We start from the raw sequence: 17,384 nt of genomic DNA on the forward strand, positions 1-17,384 counted from the left end.
AATAATAAAGTACAAGTTGTCCAAAGGAGAACATGTTGAAATGAAAATTTAATAGACTCATTTAGTTTCAAAGAAGGTAAAGGAAGACATCAAAAGGGTCAAAGAGAAAGTGGTTGAAATGGAAGACAGGCAGAGGAGATCTTACGTATAATTGGAATCTCTAAAGAAGAAAAACAAAATATTTGAACTAAACAAATATTCAAAGCTATAATCCAAGAAAAATTTCCAGAAATAAGAGAAAACGTAAATCTACATATCAAAAAGGCCCAGTGTGTCCCTGGGAAAATTGACTCAGAATGCTTAAACCCAAGACATGTCATAGTAAAACCATTAGATCTTAAAGTCAAAGAGAAATTCCTCAGGATTTGAAGCAAAAAGGACAAAGTATATAATGGCTGAGAAAATTAGTTTGGCATCAGACTTCTCGAGAGTAGCTTATATAGCAGGGCAAGAGTAGAACAGTATTTTCAAGAAACTCAAGAATAGAGAGTGTGAGTCAAAGGTGTTATATCTAGCTGTCCCTCATATGAAGGCTATAGAAAAACAGTTTAAAGCATGCGATAACTTAGGGAGTACTGTGCCCAGGAGCCCATGCTCAAGAATCTACTAGAGCAGTGGTTCTCAAAGTGTGGTTCCCAAAGCAGCAACATCAGAATCACCCAGGAAGTTAAAAATGCATATTCTCAGGCCCACCCCAGGCCTGCTGAATCAGAGGCCTTGGGGTGAAGTACATCAATTTGTATTTTATCAAGTCCTACATGTCATTGTGATGCACAGTCCACAAGAGAATGAACTTCTTCCAGCCAAGGGAAGACTGAGAACACTTCGGCAGAGGACTGATAGCAAGCATTTAATATACTGATTGTAGATATAAGTCTAAGACATGGGTGGAGACATGATTGGAATAACAATTTGTAAAACATCATATATATTGCCAAAATAGAAAGAACACAACAACAACAACAAAAAGAGAATAAAAGAAAGACATTTCTGGGGGGGCGGGGGAGCAGTGTGGTTTTTCTGGGAAATAAATAAATAAATAGCAAAAGTAGAATAAGACCATTAATTTTTGTATAGGTAATAGGTGGAATTCAGAGGATACCATTTTTTTTTAAAGATTTATTTATTTTATTTTAGAGAGGGGGAGGGGCCAAGGGAAAGAGAATCTCAAAACAGACTCCCTGCTGAGCATGGAGCCCAATGTGGGGTTCGATCTCACGACCCTGAGCCTAAATCAAGAGTTGGATGCTTAACCAACTGAGTCACCCAGGTGCCCCAGAGGATATCTGACAAACCTGACAAACAAGATAGTAAAAGATTAAGGAAGAAAAAAAGGAGGATTAAGGGCATCATAAAAGACATAATGGCAAGGTCACCAGTAGAATAACTCAACTAAATCCAATACATGATCCTGTGCTGAAAACAATTGCTAAGAGAACTTTGTTGGTACAGTTGATGAAATTGGAATATGGAACGTAGATTAACATATTGCATCAATATTAAACTGAGTTTGTTGACTGTGATGTGAATATTCAAGAACTTCTTGTTCTTAGAGAGTACATGCCAACTGTAGGGTAAAGTGGTACAATACATGTAAGCTACTCTCACATAGTTCAGAAAAAGTGATACACATTTGAGAGAGAAAAGGCAAACATGGCAAAATGTTAAAAATTAGTAAGTCTATAAAGGATACATAGGAGTTTTTCTGTATTCTTCTTGCAAATTTAATATAAATTTAAAATTATTCCAAAATAAAAAGTTTTAAAAAATTATATGTCAGTCATTCCTAACAATTTAGGTTACCCCAATTGTATGGTCTGTAGGTTTATTGTATGTATTTGAATGGAACAATCTTTCATTTCTTTAAAATATCCTATACTTCAAACCTTGCTAATGCATATCAGTCATCTCGATAAATTTTAGCTTAGTGAATTTTACTAGAATAAGGCAGACAGTGATGACTAATGTCATCATCCATCTTGCTAAAAATTGTTAGATACAAGAATACATTTTGCCGGGGGGGGGGGGGTGCCTGGATGGCTCAGGTGGTTAAGCATCTGACTCTTGATTTCAGCTCATGTCATGATCTCAGGGTCATGAGATCGAGCCCCGTGTTGGGCTCCACGTTGGGCATGGAGCCTGCTTAAGATTCTCTCTCTCCCTTTCCCTCTGCCCCTCCCCCCACCCCTGCTATAATTTTCTTAAAGTATTTAAAAATATGATTACTATTTATGTATACAGTATGATTGAAGCTAAAAGAGGTAAAAATTCATTTTATTATTCACATTTTTAAAAAGATTTTGTTGATTTATTTGACAGAGAGCACAAGCAGGGGGAGTGGGAGGGAGAGGGAGAAGCAGGCTCCCCGCTGAGCAAGGAGCCCGATGCGGGGCTCGATCCCAGGACCCTGGGATCATGACCCCAGCCAAAGGCAGACGCTTAAGCAACTGAGCCACCCAGGTGCTCCGATTATTCACATTTTTTATCTCATAACTCTGATCATTTGCTAAAAACCTCATATAGACAAATGAGAAAAAGTTTTGCATTGAATACTTAAGCTTTGCACTTTGCACTGCTTTGTCCAAACAAAATAACCAGCAAATAAGTCTAATTGTCTTTTAAATACACTAAAACTCAAAGTGTTAGTGTGAATTAACCTAGGGTGGAAATAGTAAAGATAAGTACAAGTGGTATGTCCTTCTTTTAAAAAATTCATTTATACCAGCTTTAACTCAGTGTTAAACATCATAGTGAAGTACTTTGTTTTTCTTTTTGAAGATATGGATGTAATGAGGCCCTTAATAAATGAGCAGAATTTTGATGGGACATCAGATGAAGAGCATGAGCAAGAGCTCCTTCCTGTTCAGAAGCATTACCAGCTTGATGATCAAGAGGGTATTTCGTAAGTGTTACGGGGTTATATGTCTCCTTTTCATTTAGTATATGTTTTGTAATCTTCTGTAGGTAAAGCACTAACTAGATACTACAGAAGACACACAGATGAGTAAGATATTGTGAAGGTATTTATAGTCCATTTGGGAAAGAAGAAATGCATCTAAAATACAGAGCAGTGTGTGGGAATTCCAATGATGATACATGTCCCATGCTATGGATCTTGCAAGAAGGGAGATCTGATTGAAAGGAATAGAAATTTTAAGAGCAGTGGCTTCTGAAATGGTTAGGAGTTAGACGGTTGGAGGTAGTAAACATTTCTTCTTTATGCTGAGTGAATGGTATCAAAGTCATGGTGGTGGGAAGGCAGTGGAACCTTAAAGAACTGCTTTTGTTATTTTGTCATCATTAATAGATTTGAGTAAGTTCCTACTCTAATAGTAACTTAACAATTAAGCAAAAGTTACATTTTAGTTCAGAAAAGAATAGTATAAACTAAAAAAAAATTTAGGCAAGTGTGTTTGTTTCATAAGTTTAAAATTTGGGCTATTCTTCCTAGTTTAATTTATTTTTTCTTGGTCAAGTGACTTCCTTCAAATGCCTCTTGGAAATTTTGATGAAATTCCTTAGGGAGTACATGATGTCTAAATTAGTATTTATCTTATCTGATGATACACATAGTTTTAAAACTTGTGTGCTTTTTCTTTTAATTAATTTCCTGTTAGGTTGATAATCATAGATCAAATGTGTTTAGTGCCATGATTACATAGTGTCAATAAATTGCTCTGTCTTATCAGCCTAGCCGTATATAATCTTCTACATTATTCTGAATGTCATAGCTGCCAGGGATCTTATGAGAAAATTACCTTTTCTGTATTTCTTTAATATGTACAAAAATACTTTCAGTTAAATCTCATTTAATCTCCATAATAACCCTCTGTATTCTCCTTTTAAATGGCAAAGGTAGCGTGTGAACCAATATGACCTCTGGCCTATTCAACTTCTGGTTGAGTGGAAATGTTATTTGAGTCCTTGCCGAGATTGATTTTCAGTCCCCATGTGATTTTATTAGCTTTTTTCCTAAAATCTTATACCTTTTACTTTTCAGATTTGTGCAAACTCTTATGCATCTTCTTAAAGGAAATATTGGAACTGGCCTTTTAGGGCTTCCACTGGCAATAAAAAATGCAGGCATAGTGGTAAGACTTAATCTTTGTGAACTCTAGTTGAATTACAGTTATCAGTCTTAATTACAGCAAAAATTATAAGCTAACCTCTGGCCTAGTCACATATAACCTGACCAGGTGACAATGAGATTGTACTGATAAGATTATGTGAACACTGATAGTTTAACAAAAATGAGAATTAATTACTCTTTTCATTTCTGTTTAATTACTTAACTTTCTGTTTAACTGTTTAACTTTCTGTTTAATTACTTTACTTCCAAATACTTGGTAGTATTTGACAGAAAGATCCTAAAATAGTATTCAATTTTTCCAAGTATGGTTATATCTTATTATTCTTTTGGATTTTCAGGAATGTAAGCAATGTACTCATATCAACAAATATATTTATAGAGTAGATTATTTGTATTGGTGAAATTTTATTGTTTTTTAGATTCAGAATAAAATATGTGGTTTTCAGATTTAAAGAGTAAGAGTTAAGAAAAGGAATAAGAATATTGTTTGAAAACAAATGTGCAAAGTGTTATTGGAACCAGTTATTGTCATTACAGAGAATCTCAGTAAGGGAGAATTCACTTATGAAGTAATGAAATTATATTTAACCTTTTTTATTTTTTTTTAATTTTTAAAAAAGATTTTATTTATTTGAGACAGAGTAATTGAGAGGAGAGCACGAGTGAAGGGAGGGGCAGAGGGAGAGGGAGAAGCAGACTCCCTGCTGAGCAGGGAGCCCGACGTGGGGCTCCATCCCAGGACCCTGAGATCATGAACCTGAGCCAAAGGCAGATGTTTAACCAACTGAGCCATCCAGGCACCCCTATTTAACCTTTTATTAGAGGTTTAAAACCTTACCAGTTTTCTAAGAACAGTTTTAACTGTCATCTTTCTCTGCGTTTGACTTGCTCACCCTAATTTAGAGACTTAAACATTTCTGATTATAAAAATAAATTTTGACAGTAATTTGTCTAGGTCTCAATAATCCAGGCATTACTTTAATTTTAGTAAACAAATATTTGAAATTTTTTATGTACCGCTTTTTCAAATAATCTTTTTCTAGGCATAGTTCCTCACATAGTAAGTGCTCAAGCACAATCCCAGATTAGTATAGTGCTTTTTAGTCATTCAGATAATGATTCATAGTTGCATCTAATTATCACCGTGGGACACTGATAGCCATAGACTTGCCATCTCATGTTAAATGTGATGTATTCTATCCTATCTTTTTGCACAGCTATACTCTGTGTTCATAGGTTTGGCTTAGCAAGCTGATGGGATAGAGTCATATGCGCTTGTCTTAAGTATTGCTGAAATTCTTTCAGTATCAAGTTTATGAATTTTCCTATATGCAAATGACTAATCATTTTGTCCAACAAAATTGATTCACACAAATGAGTAGTCCATTGTCTCATTGCTTATAAGACAACGTAATTTTTGTTAAACTTAAATATTTAATCCTGTACATTTTGCCCCCACAGCTTGGACCAATCAGCCTTGTGTTTATAGGAATTATTTCTGTTCACTGTATGCACATTTTGGTACGGTGCAGTCACTTTCTGTGTCAGAGGTAAATGAAGATTTGTTAAGTGTATTCTATTTATTTTAAAGCTGTGTATTTATTTAAAGAATCAGATAGTCTTAACTGTGCTTTGCAACTAAGAATCGTATTTCCTCTAATCTGTTATGTAGATAAGTCTAAAATAATGAATATGGAAAAAGATAATATTTCCTGTGATTGAAATCTGGTCAGAATATATTTACTTTTTAAAAAAATATAGCCCTGTTAGTGAAATGGGATGGTTTCTTTCCATGTAAATTAAAAAAAAATCAGGAAAGACATGGGGGGAAATGGAAGCCACAACGCTACTTTTAGTTATAGAGCAATGGTCATCAATTTGTTAGGAATTCATTTTAGGGTATGGTGCCTTTGGTGTTCTTTGCTGATATGTCGGTTGGTAAATAGTAAAATAATCTTCTTTATTCTTTGTTTTTTCATAAAATGTTTCTACTGCACAATGGACTATTTAAAAAATAAATATTGCCTATTCTAGTAAACTAATAGTCTAATCTTAACTCTTTTTGTTATTGTTGTTAAATGTTCTTAAAACTTTGGGCAAGTCATTTATGATCTTTAAATAACAATGATACTTGAAAAAAAAGTGGGAAAGAGAACAAGGGGAAATAATGCCTATCTCATGAGGCTGAGTATTGGGTAAGATAGTTTATGTGTAAATATGTTGTAAAGCCTGTGCAGATGTATAAAATAATGCCCGTCTAAGAATAAATAATTTAGGCATGAACAATGTAGTTGATGTTTTTCGGTAATTGAAATATTTACATATTTAAATCAGCGAAGCACAAATATTACATTATATGACTTCTACAAATATATAAACTTTAACAGCAGATAAAAACTAATACATTGGTAAAAATAACAGATTTAAAATTTCATGAGACATAGAGCATGCAGATCTTGAAATTTCAAAAACTCTTCTGTTGGTGCATAGCCTTGCATTTTAATTCCTATTTATTTGATGTTCTTTTCAAGGGTTGGATTTATGGACCAACTTCAAATTTTCCTTTTTCATATGCATGTATGTTCTTAAATTACAGGTTTAAAAAGTCAACATTAGGTTATAGTGACACTGTGAGTTTTGCTATGGAAGTAAGTCCTTGGAGCTGTCTTCAGAAGCAAGCAGCATGGGGACGGTAAGCACTTGCTATGTTATTAATATCTGGCTACAGAAGTCACATACTTTTTAAGTATTTTAATTTGACAAGATACATGAATAGAAGTATGATAAAGCTGGGGGAATAAACATAATCTTTAGAGTTACACAGACTTGGGTTCAAATCTCAGCTCTACCATTTTTCAGTTTTATGACCTGAGTCAATTGATTTATCATTTTGTTTTAGTTTTCTCACCATCAGATGAGTTTATGGTGATACTTACTTCACAGGATTACTATAGTAATTTAAATAAAATGATATTTATAAAGCATCTGGCTAACCTATGACATAATCATGTTAATATTTTTTTAAGGAAAGGAGAAAAAGCAAGAAAAATGTTGCAATCTCATTATTTTAGATAAAATTGTGGTGTTTAGCTACATGCTCATAGGATATATGAAGTGTGTATTTTAGCACAATAGTAATTATACTATCTTATTGTTTAAATGTAACTTTATCATTGGTAGACATGGCAGATCAAAGCCAGACGAATACAGGACTGGAAAATTAAGCATAGGTAGTCAACAAAATGCTCACTATGGTACAAGTGATACATGAAATGGAAATTAAAGGAAGAAAAAAAACAATGCTAGTAGAGTTTATGGTTAAATATGGCCTTCCTGGGGATTTGTAGGAAGTTAGATTTGTTTATGAGCTGCTCAGAGCTCTTGATATGCCAAGTAGAAGAAGGAAGAAATCAGCCTCATGCCCTAGGATTTGCCCCAGAACCCTATCTTCTTCCTTCTTCTCCCCCAGAGTAGAGGCAGCTTTGTCTCTAGAATGACTTGCAGGTAGATGTGGCTGGAGTGATTGTTGGTAGGATACTAAAATCCAAGGTGGATGAAAAGATCTTAAGGGAATACTTAAATATAATTCATCAGAGAGAAGAAACTTGAATTCATTGCAGGGTACCAAGATTATTTACAAGGGAGATCCCTGAAGAACTATGAGAGCTATAGTTATGACAAGAATGAAGATAAGCAAGGGCCTTTCCAATTTCAAATGAGAGAAGGAAGATGTGTAGATTTGTAGACCAGGTTGTTTGATAGCTTGACATCGATGGTCAAATAAAGACTATAATGAATTAGTAGGTGCATGCTGTTGTAATCACTCATTGTTCTCCAAACAAAATAGAGAAATATGGGCTGCGTATTAATAACATGTAGATAGATTTATAACTTGGTTCCCAAACTATGCTAATTTGACTGGTGACATCCCCTTCCCACTTCTGTACACTATTTTATGTAGCTAGAATTTTCTTAAGTATCTCATTAAACAATAAGAACAGAGCTAAGCTACTGGAGGGGTCTTTGGTCTTATGATTTAGGGCCATGCCCCCAGTCCTCTCCCATCTCATGTTCGTATTAGTGATTTGGATAGTGGAGAACATCTCATTCCTCATATTTCCAAATGACATGAAGCCAGGAGGGCCGGAAAATACACTGGGTTAATCAGAAAAAGATCTTGAGAAGTAGGAGAGATGGGCCTAATCTAAAAGATGAAATGTTTTCATGATATCATTTTATAAGCAGATACTCAGACTGTTGAATTTCAGAAATAAGTGATAGGGAAATTTTGGCCTTTTAACTTAATGGAACATCTTTTTGCTCAATAATAATTCTAGTGACATACTGATCACAAATCTGTGCTGTTTGTAGAAAATACATATTTTGTTTATTTCTTATTTTAAGGAAGTGAAAAGAATATAAGCTATAATTAAATGTTTTAAAATAGTCTAAAAAGAGAAAAATATATTGATATATCAGCAGCTCTTATTGATACTTATTTGTGGGTATCTCTTTTCAGGACTGTGGTTGACTTTTTTCTGGTGATAACACAGCTGGGATTCTGTAGTGTTTACATTGTCTTCTTAGCTGAAAATGTAAAACAAGTAAGTATTTTTCTCCAGTTATTGAGGTCAGTTTCTTCCACGTCCATAGTTATGGCATCATATCTCCTCTGAGTAAGCCATGGTTGAACATGGAAATGTGTTCCTTTCATAAAGCATGTTACTTTGTAAATTTTCCTTTAGTCTTCTTTTTTTAAGTTGGATTTTCTGCTACTGTTGTTGATTTTACTTTTCTTGCCATTATATATCAATAATGTTTGTTCTGTCAGATCTGAACTGGATATAATTTAACTGACTCTTAGATACTTGAAATTTAGGTCTCAAAGCAGAAACACAGATGTTTGGGGAGTATATTTTTAAATTGATTTTTCATAAACAAATATATAAGCCTTTAGCCAGCAACCTAAAAAGTGAAGTAAAAAGTGGGTATTACTAAAATCCAGTAACTATTGCTATTGTCTAAAAGGTACTGTGTCCAAAAATGTGCAGTATTCTGTAATTCTCTCCATCCTTTTAGGGTTTGCTTTAAAAGGAAGTGGTTTGCAGTCTTGGTAGAGACTGTCAATTTGAACAAACATGCAAAGCACTGAAATAAAAAAGCTCCCCTATCAAAACAATGCCAAAACACATTTCTTTATGCACTCTAGCTTGTAACTAGTACATTACACCCTGTTCTTCTTTAATCATTACTTTAATCAATAACGTTTATTAACTATGCACATGTGCATGGTGCAATAGTAGACATTTTACATAGTAATATATAGTACTTGTAGGTATTTTAATGCAAAATGATGATGTGAATATGTTTTCTAAAGAATCTAAATGTAAATATATAAGTATATATTTGGCTCACTTTTTCAAGTATAAAGTATGCTTCATTTACATTTAGACCAGGAATGGCAAACTTTTTCTGGAAAGGGCCAGATAATAAATATTTTCAGTTTTGCAGGCCATATGGTCTTCTCAACTTAGCCATAGAGAATAATATATAAACATATATGGTAATATCCCAATAAAGTTATATTTGCAAAATTAAGTGGTAGGCTGGATTTGGTGTATGGGCCATAATTTGCTAAAGCCCCTAGCTTAGATTTTTAATGTTGGAAAGGCTCATTGAGTCAACCCTTCTTTATAAATAAGAGAGTTGATGCTTTCATTAGCATTGCTTGTTATAGATGATGTGCTTTTGATTTACAAGTATTTAATTCCACAAGTTGCATATTCTTTGGACTATTAACTCAGTCAAGAGGCTATCTGTTGTTAAGAACTGATAAGACACACCACTTTACCAGTCATTTACGTAGAAGACAGTGGAAATGATCCTTTTTTAGGATTGTACAGCTTGGTAGTAATGTATCTTCTAATATCTCCTAAGAGAGCTACCAAAAAGCTTGATTTGAATTTATGGATAATGCTAATAATGCCTTACAACGTTACATTAATAAAGTATGACATTTTTCATTTAGTCTTTACAACTTCTTTGTAATGTACAACGCTCATTTTTTGAATGTGTGAATTGACTCTCACAAAGCATGAGCAGTGTGCCCTAAGTCATGTGAATTAAGCTGAGACCTAAGTCTGTGACCCAGCTGCCACCCAGTATATTAACTGCTGATCGTTGGACAGGATCTTGTCTGATTTTAGCTGTGTGTGTGCATATGATGTAATAGATGTCTATAAGCTTAGGGTTGGTGACTTTTTCCTGCAAAATGTTATCAGTTTCTTCCAAAGTAGATTGGAAGAATGTAACTCATTTGCACATATTCTAAGAAGACCAGGTAGAAAAAGTGGCTTTCTGGGAAGTAAGGAGAATGCCTGCTGTAGATAGAAGGACAAAAGTCCTTTTGAGGTATAAAAAGCAACATGGAAAAAGATACTCAGACTTGAGAAAAGTTGAAAGCAATAGTGAGCACCTCGCCTTGGCAGAGCAGACAGATGGTCACTGAAACAGCAGTGTCAGAGATGTTCACTGCCACATTTTAGAGCAGACTCCAGCAGTAGACACACTGCTTGATTATGCCTTACCAATTACTGCTACTGTTAGAGTTAAAAACTCTAAGTTTATTACTGCATTAATCTACATAAAATCAAAGGTGCAATATTTTATCAAATCAAAGAACTCAGGGTTTAGTTACCATACAGATGTGTGAACATCCTGCTCTGTAACTGCCACAGGGCTGTTCTTGGTCCCATTAGGTCATTGTGAGCATTAGGCAGGGGGAAAGGGGTGGGTAGTGCCTCCAAGGATTCTAGCCCATTGTGGTTATAGTAGCTCCTCTCTGTTCTTACTCTAAGATACTCTAGAAAATTTCAGGTGGATAAAACAGTATATATGGGCATGAAGAGTGGGGAAGGAATATTACATTAACAGAAAAAAATATATAATGATACCTAAGACCATGGACTTTAGAGATAGAAGATCCAAATTCAAGTCTCCACTCTCTCCATTTTAAGTCACACATTGGACAAGATATCCTGATCCCTGGTCAAACCTCAGTTTCCTTATTTGTAAAATGGGAATAGCAACAAAATCTCCCATTGTTCCTCCTAAACTTATCCTGAGGCTCAGCTGATAAGAGGTTTGTGAAACCCTTTGCAAAAAGTAAAGTAGTATACAAATATAGGGTGTTAAGGCTTTAATTCTGCATTTATTTTAGCTTTGCTGAAGAACATAATCTACCTTTGGAATTTTAACCATTAGATTACTGAATCATTGAAAACTAATAAGTAGTAGATGTTAGTAAATTTAAGCTTTAAATGGAAACAACTGAATTTAGTAATTTTATTTTATAATATTTATTTCAGTGTTTTGCATTTTGGTAAACATGTGAGATCATAGGAAGTCCTATTAGATAGCCAATATCTGTCTCTAGAGGGCACCAAAGGACTCAAATGTTTACCTGAATCTTGCTCTGGGTATGTATCTACACTTTATTTTATTTTTTAATCTTGACAATTTTTATAACCATATTTCTGCCAAAGAATACTAAATTATTATGAGATATTTGTGACAGAATTAATTTCATATTCCCAACCATCTCATCATTCAAACTACCCTTTTTAAAATTGGTTATGTAACTGATTTTCTCTTGCCAGGTATCCTTGTTAGAGCTTAATTTTGATCATTACCTAATCTGCTTATTGGTGGTACTTCTTGGATACAGAAGCATTTGGCTATAAATAATTTTGTAACTGGGAAAATTGAGTCAACAAAGTATACTTTTAAAAACCAAGTAATGTGAATTACCAATCTTTCTTCTATTTCAAGTTATAGAATATGAAATATAAAGTTTTGATGAGCAGTTACGAGGTAAATGTGAGGTATGCATTTCTTAAATGGTTCATGGTGTAACCTGAGAGTTTGTTAGTCCAGTATGAGTTACAAGTTGCCTATCTAGCTTAAAACTAGTAGATATATTCCCTACAGTTTAAGATGATGTGTACATTTGTAGTGACACTAAAGATTGCTTATCATAAATTGTAAGTATAAAATTAAAAGAAACAACTTGAATTGTTAATCATACTATAATTTTGTTCTAAACTTCTGCTTGTGGGACTCTTAATACTTAGTATATTTAGAAAGAGAGATGTCAGAGTAAAGGCCAGGCGCCTACTTGGCAGGGCCCCCTCCCGGATTGGAGTATTTGGTCAAGTTAGAGCATCCAGCTGTTGCAAGCTAAATTCTAGTCTCACTCCTGGGCTGGAATCTTAGAACTACCACTTACTGATTTGATATTATGTAAGTTTTTTTAACCCTCCCTAATCCTCAGTTTTCTCAACCACAAATTAAAATTAATACTACCACCAACCTCAGGGAGTTGTTTTGAGGATGAGATGAGATGTTGTGTATCACGTATTTAGTTCAGTCCTCAAAAAATGCTTCCTATTATTACTATAGGGTCTGGTTCTTAAGAATTGATGTATTCAGAGACTTGATCATGTTATTGTGTTCAATGGGGGGGTACAGTGTTTGGGGGAAAATAGCTTTTCACTAGTATTTAAGTTATAATATTCTCTGCCTCTGCTTTGAATTTTTAAAAATGTTTTTAAAATCCTCTATAATTTCATTTCTATTTTAGTAAGTTGGATTATGTGATTAATTGAATAAGAGACGATTTTTAATATATGGAACCTATAAATTATTGTATCTCGAACACTGAATGTTGGTTTATAGAAGTGGCTGAATAAATTTTAAGGTAAAACTGATTTATTGAAGTTTTTTGCTCTAGCAAAAATTTATCTACATCTAACACATGGTCATGAATGAATTTAGTGGATTCTTAATAAGTATTTATTGATAGTGATGATAATTTAAAAACAGTTGTTTTATAAAACAGTTTTAAAGCTAGACTATGATTTCTAAACTTTATTTTGACAACTGTACATTTCTAAGATGTACTTAAGAGCTTGTTTCCTCCTCTGAAGAAAATAAGTCAGAGTAGGATATCCAGAGTAGAATATGGTCATTCTTGACAAGTATGTATCCACTTTTGATTATCTCAAAAACAAATTGAACCTTTGCGCAGGGATCATGAGCACAAAACTTCAAAATAAATTAGTAAATTCATCCTCATAATTTTCTTTTTTTTTTTTTTTAAGATTTTATTTATTTATTTGAGAGAGAGAGCATGAGAGGGGGGAGGGTCAGAGGGAGAAGCAGACTCCCCACCTAGCAGGGAGCCCGATGCGGGACTCGATCCTGGGACTCCAGGATCATGACCTGAGCTGAAGGCAGTCGCTTAACCAACTGAGCCACCCAGGCACCCATCCTCATAATTTTCTAGTGAACTTTCTTTTTACAGTATGATAAAAGAAGTTATTTTGCAAAGAAGATTATCCTATTTTATGATGTAATATATGGTGATTAACATAACAATAAAAATTTTTAAAAATTTCAAATACAAAAAAAAAGATTATCCTATTTTAATTATCCTTAAATTTGATAAATATATATTTCCAGGAAGCTATAGTATCTTGAAAAAATGTAAATATTTGATTTATTGTAAAGGAATTTATCATAGAGTGTATAGATAATAAATTTCTTTATATTTTTTTATTTATAAGTTGATGGAAGTTTTTTTTTTTCCCCCTCTTTCTTATTCTCCTGGTAATCCTATATAGGTTCATGAAGGATTCCTGGAGAGTAAAGTGTTTCTTTTGAATAGTACCAATTCATCAAACCCTTGTGAGAGAAGAAGTATTGACCTAAGGATATATATGCTTTGCTTTCTTCCATTCATAATTCTTTTGGTCTTCATTCGTGAGCTAAAGAATCTATTTGTGCTTTCATTCCTTGCCAACATTTCCATGGCTGTCAGCCTTGTGATAATTTATCAGTATGTCATTAGGGTAAGTATAATGTGTTTTTAACTGAGTGTCATATGTTTCTTAATAAGTAAATTCTTTGTTTACTTTGGAGGTAAAAGTAATGGTATGTAAAGACCCCTACTTCATTATGTGGCACACAGGAGATAATCAGTCAGCTTTGGTCTCCTTTTGGGGGATACCGATCAGCTGGAAAGGTGTGTGACATAGAGCACAGGTTTTGTATTCAGGTCTGGTTTTAAATCTTGGTAAATATGCTTCTGGGCTTTATGACATTGCTGCAGAAGAGAGTAATACCTACCCTAGTAAGCTGTGAGATTTAGGATCATGCCTCAGCACACTGTATAACATGAAACAAAGACCTCATTAGTGTTTTGTTTACTCTTTTAAGATTTGAACCAGTCTCCAGATGGGAGGATAGATATAATTTTATAATTTTCTTTACTTCTGAACCTTTATTTGCTGCCACCACCTCAGTTCACTGCCACTATCTTAGTCCATAACCTCTTTATTGGAAGTATGCAACCTCAACTGATTTCATTGTCCGTTGTCTGGGGAGCCTAACAATAAAAGAAGTATTCCTAAAAAAAAAAAAAATTGATGGGATTCAGGGGATCTACAAATCCATTAAAAGTATTTGCAAGATTTAATGTTTCTGTATGTATATATGCATTCTTCTACTGAGCAGTGTATAGCTTTCATTTCTCAAAGGGGCCAATGACTCAGAAAAGGTCAAGCATCCCTGTGCTATTCTTTTCTGATCCAATCTATTTTATATATTATTGCTGCAATTGTTCTAAAATCTCCACTGGCAATTTATTACAAACTCTGTTTCATACCTGCCCCCCAAATTCCAAAACCTGTAGACGTTTTCTTATTGCACATAAGAGTGGAAGGGGACAGGCAGGAAGGTCTCATAAGGCTTTCTGTAGTTCATGACCCCTTAGATGAACATGTAAGAGTTAGTGGAGCAGAAAAGGAGGTTCCTTAGGTAGAGGGAACAGTGTGAGTCTTGACTAACAGTTAGTGTTATCAAATGACTCAAACACTTACTACCCTTTTCATTTTGACCATAGCTTGTGTTTTCCATCATGTATCACCATCATATCACACAAGTCTCCCTGTGCTTCAGATGTTCTAGACCTCTCTATTTCCCAGATTATCCATGTGCTTTCACACTTCAGTTTCTTTTTTCATCCTCTTTCCTTGGCCTTGAATTCCACTTCCAATTAGGTAAGGCAGAGAACACAGGATGGTGAGCAGAGTGGGAACCAGTCTTGGGGTGGCTGGAAGCGGTAGCCATCATGGAACCAGAGATCTTGAACAAGATGTGCATTTGTGAGTTTCCAGATAGTGAAAGTTGGAACAAGACTATGCGTCAAGACCTAGTAATCAAAGCCAGAATCAAGGAATATGTACAAATAATAAGGGTAATAGTAACTGTCTAGGTAAAGAGTAAGACACTGCGGGGTGCCTGGGTGGCTCAGTCGTTAAGCATCTGTCTTCAGCTCAGGTCATGATCCCAGGGTCCTGGGATCGAGCCCCACATCGGGCTCCCTGCTTGGCAGGAAGCCTGCTTCTCCCTCTCCCACTCCCCTGCTTGTGTTCCTGCTCTTGCTGTCTCTCTCTCTGTCAAATAAATAAATAAAATCTTAAAAAAAAAAAAAAAAGAGTAAGACACTGAGACCAGGAGGAGACCTGTACTAGGAAGCAGCAGAGTTATGAGGTAAAAAGCCAAAGTCAGGAACCAGGTACCTTGGAAACTGAAAGAGCAATGAAAACAGAGTAGAAAATGGATTTCACTGGACACCATGAGCAGTGGTTGATACTATGGCTCTCAGCTCAGATTGAGTATGCTTATGTATTTCCTGTTGTGCCAGGAGCCATACCCAGAGTGAACAGCCCGGGACTTGAAGGTGGAAGCAGGTAATCAGGAGCATTTAGCCCAGATGGAATGTGCGGGCACGAGGGAAGCAGTGGCTCTTGGGTGAAGTCCTAACAGCTTGGCTGCATTTAACATAGGATGCTTAAAGTGTTTATTGAAAGAATTATTCACTTTTATAACATACATTTGCTGTTGTGAAGCTCAGAAGTGTATGATTTTGCTCTTTATTTTAAATTCTTTAAAATAAGTAAAGATACAACTTCTCTTATTTTTTCTCTCTTTCTCCAGAATATGCCAGATCCCCACAACCTTCCAATAGTGGCTGGTTGGAAAAAATACCCACTCTTTTTTGGTACTGCTGTGTTTGCTTTTGAAGGCATAGGAGTGGTAAGGATTTACTCTTTATTATTATTTTTAAAAATTTTAAGGCAACACAAAGATTTATGTAGTCAAACTACATTTAAAAATGCATTTTTCTTTTTTGTTGCCATTTTCTTCATTGCCAGAACACTATTTGTAGTTTTGTAGCTTAGACTTGAATTATAGCTTAGTTTAGATGATTTTTAACATTTTATTATGGAAATTTTCAAGCCTAAGACAAAATCTAGAGAATAGCATGATGAACTCTTGTGTAAGCATCACCCAGCTTCAAAAATCGACTCATGGCCAGTTTTGTTTTATCTGTATTCCATCTACTCTGCCAAGCCCAGGTTACATTCAGACAGATCCCAAACATCATATTTTATAGACTAGATGATTTGAAATGAATTGAAATTGTTACAAAGTTACTATTACATAGAAGAATCAAATATAAATTCTCCCCTTAGATTTACACATATCATATTTGTTTTGAGAAATGATGTTATCATAAAGCTAATACCAAGAAATACAAGCACCCTGAGGATTCTAAGATCTTAAATATTTCCATTTAAGATGCTTCCAGTTTATTTAAAGCCTGGAATGTGTAGATTTGGGGAAAACAGAATATCACTCTCTGCTCTATAGCTTATGTTTCATTGTCTGATGGTTTGGTATGGGAGGGAAACCACTTAAACATATCTATATGAACTACAGATGAAATAAGACCTAGAAGACAATTTTATACTATTTTACTTGGGTTCTTGCTCTCTCTGAATTCTCCTTTAGAGAATTCTCACAAATTCTTACAGTTCCATTTATCAAACGGTTACAGACATAACTGCAGATTTTCATTTCTGTCTTTAACCAGTAAGTTCTAGTTAACTATTGGACATTTCCAGTTAAGTTGTTCCTCTAACATCTCAAGTTCGACAGCTCCGAGTCTGACATAGACTTTCTTAATCCAAAACCAGCTTCACTTTCTCATTTCCCTATTTCTTTTAGTTTTATTTTCAGTTGCTCAAGCTTGAAACATTGGAGCATTTCCTTTCACTTTGTCCCTGGTTCCCTTATTCCATCGGTAATTAAGGCATGTTTATTTTTCTTTCATATTTCCCCATAAATGAAATTACATTTAAAACACCCACAGTGTTGCTAACCCCAG

The 17,384-nt window shown here is 34.6% G+C and overlaps 1 protein-coding gene across 3 annotated transcripts in view; it reads left to right on the plus strand.

The window, feature by feature from the left end:
• The window catches only part of SLC36A4 (solute carrier family 36 member 4), a 49,942-nt gene that overhangs the window by 13,697 nt on the left and 18,861 nt on the right, over positions 1-17,384 (plus strand). For 2 of the 3 annotated variants that reach the window (XM_032426191.1, XM_032426192.1), the window contains exons 2-8: positions 2,779-2,902; positions 4,001-4,091; positions 5,552-5,640; positions 6,687-6,782; positions 8,610-8,694; positions 13,774-14,001; positions 16,151-16,249. In XM_032426191.1, coding sequence (XP_032282082.1) covers positions 2,779-2,902; positions 4,001-4,091; positions 5,552-5,640; positions 6,687-6,782; positions 8,610-8,694; positions 13,774-14,001; positions 16,151-16,249 — 812 coding nt within the window. The remainder of the gene's footprint in view (positions 1-2,778; positions 2,903-4,000; positions 4,092-5,551; positions 5,641-6,686; positions 6,783-8,609; positions 8,695-13,773; positions 14,002-16,150; positions 16,250-17,384) is intronic. The other variant, XM_032426193.1, reaches the window with a different exon arrangement.

Source organism: Phoca vitulina, unplaced genomic scaffold (genome assembly GCF_004348235.1).
Source record: "Phoca vitulina isolate PV1807 unplaced genomic scaffold, GSC_HSeal_1.0 scaffold34, whole genome shotgun sequence".
Classification (NCBI taxonomy): Eukaryota; Metazoa; Chordata; class Mammalia; order Carnivora; family Phocidae; genus Phoca; species Phoca vitulina.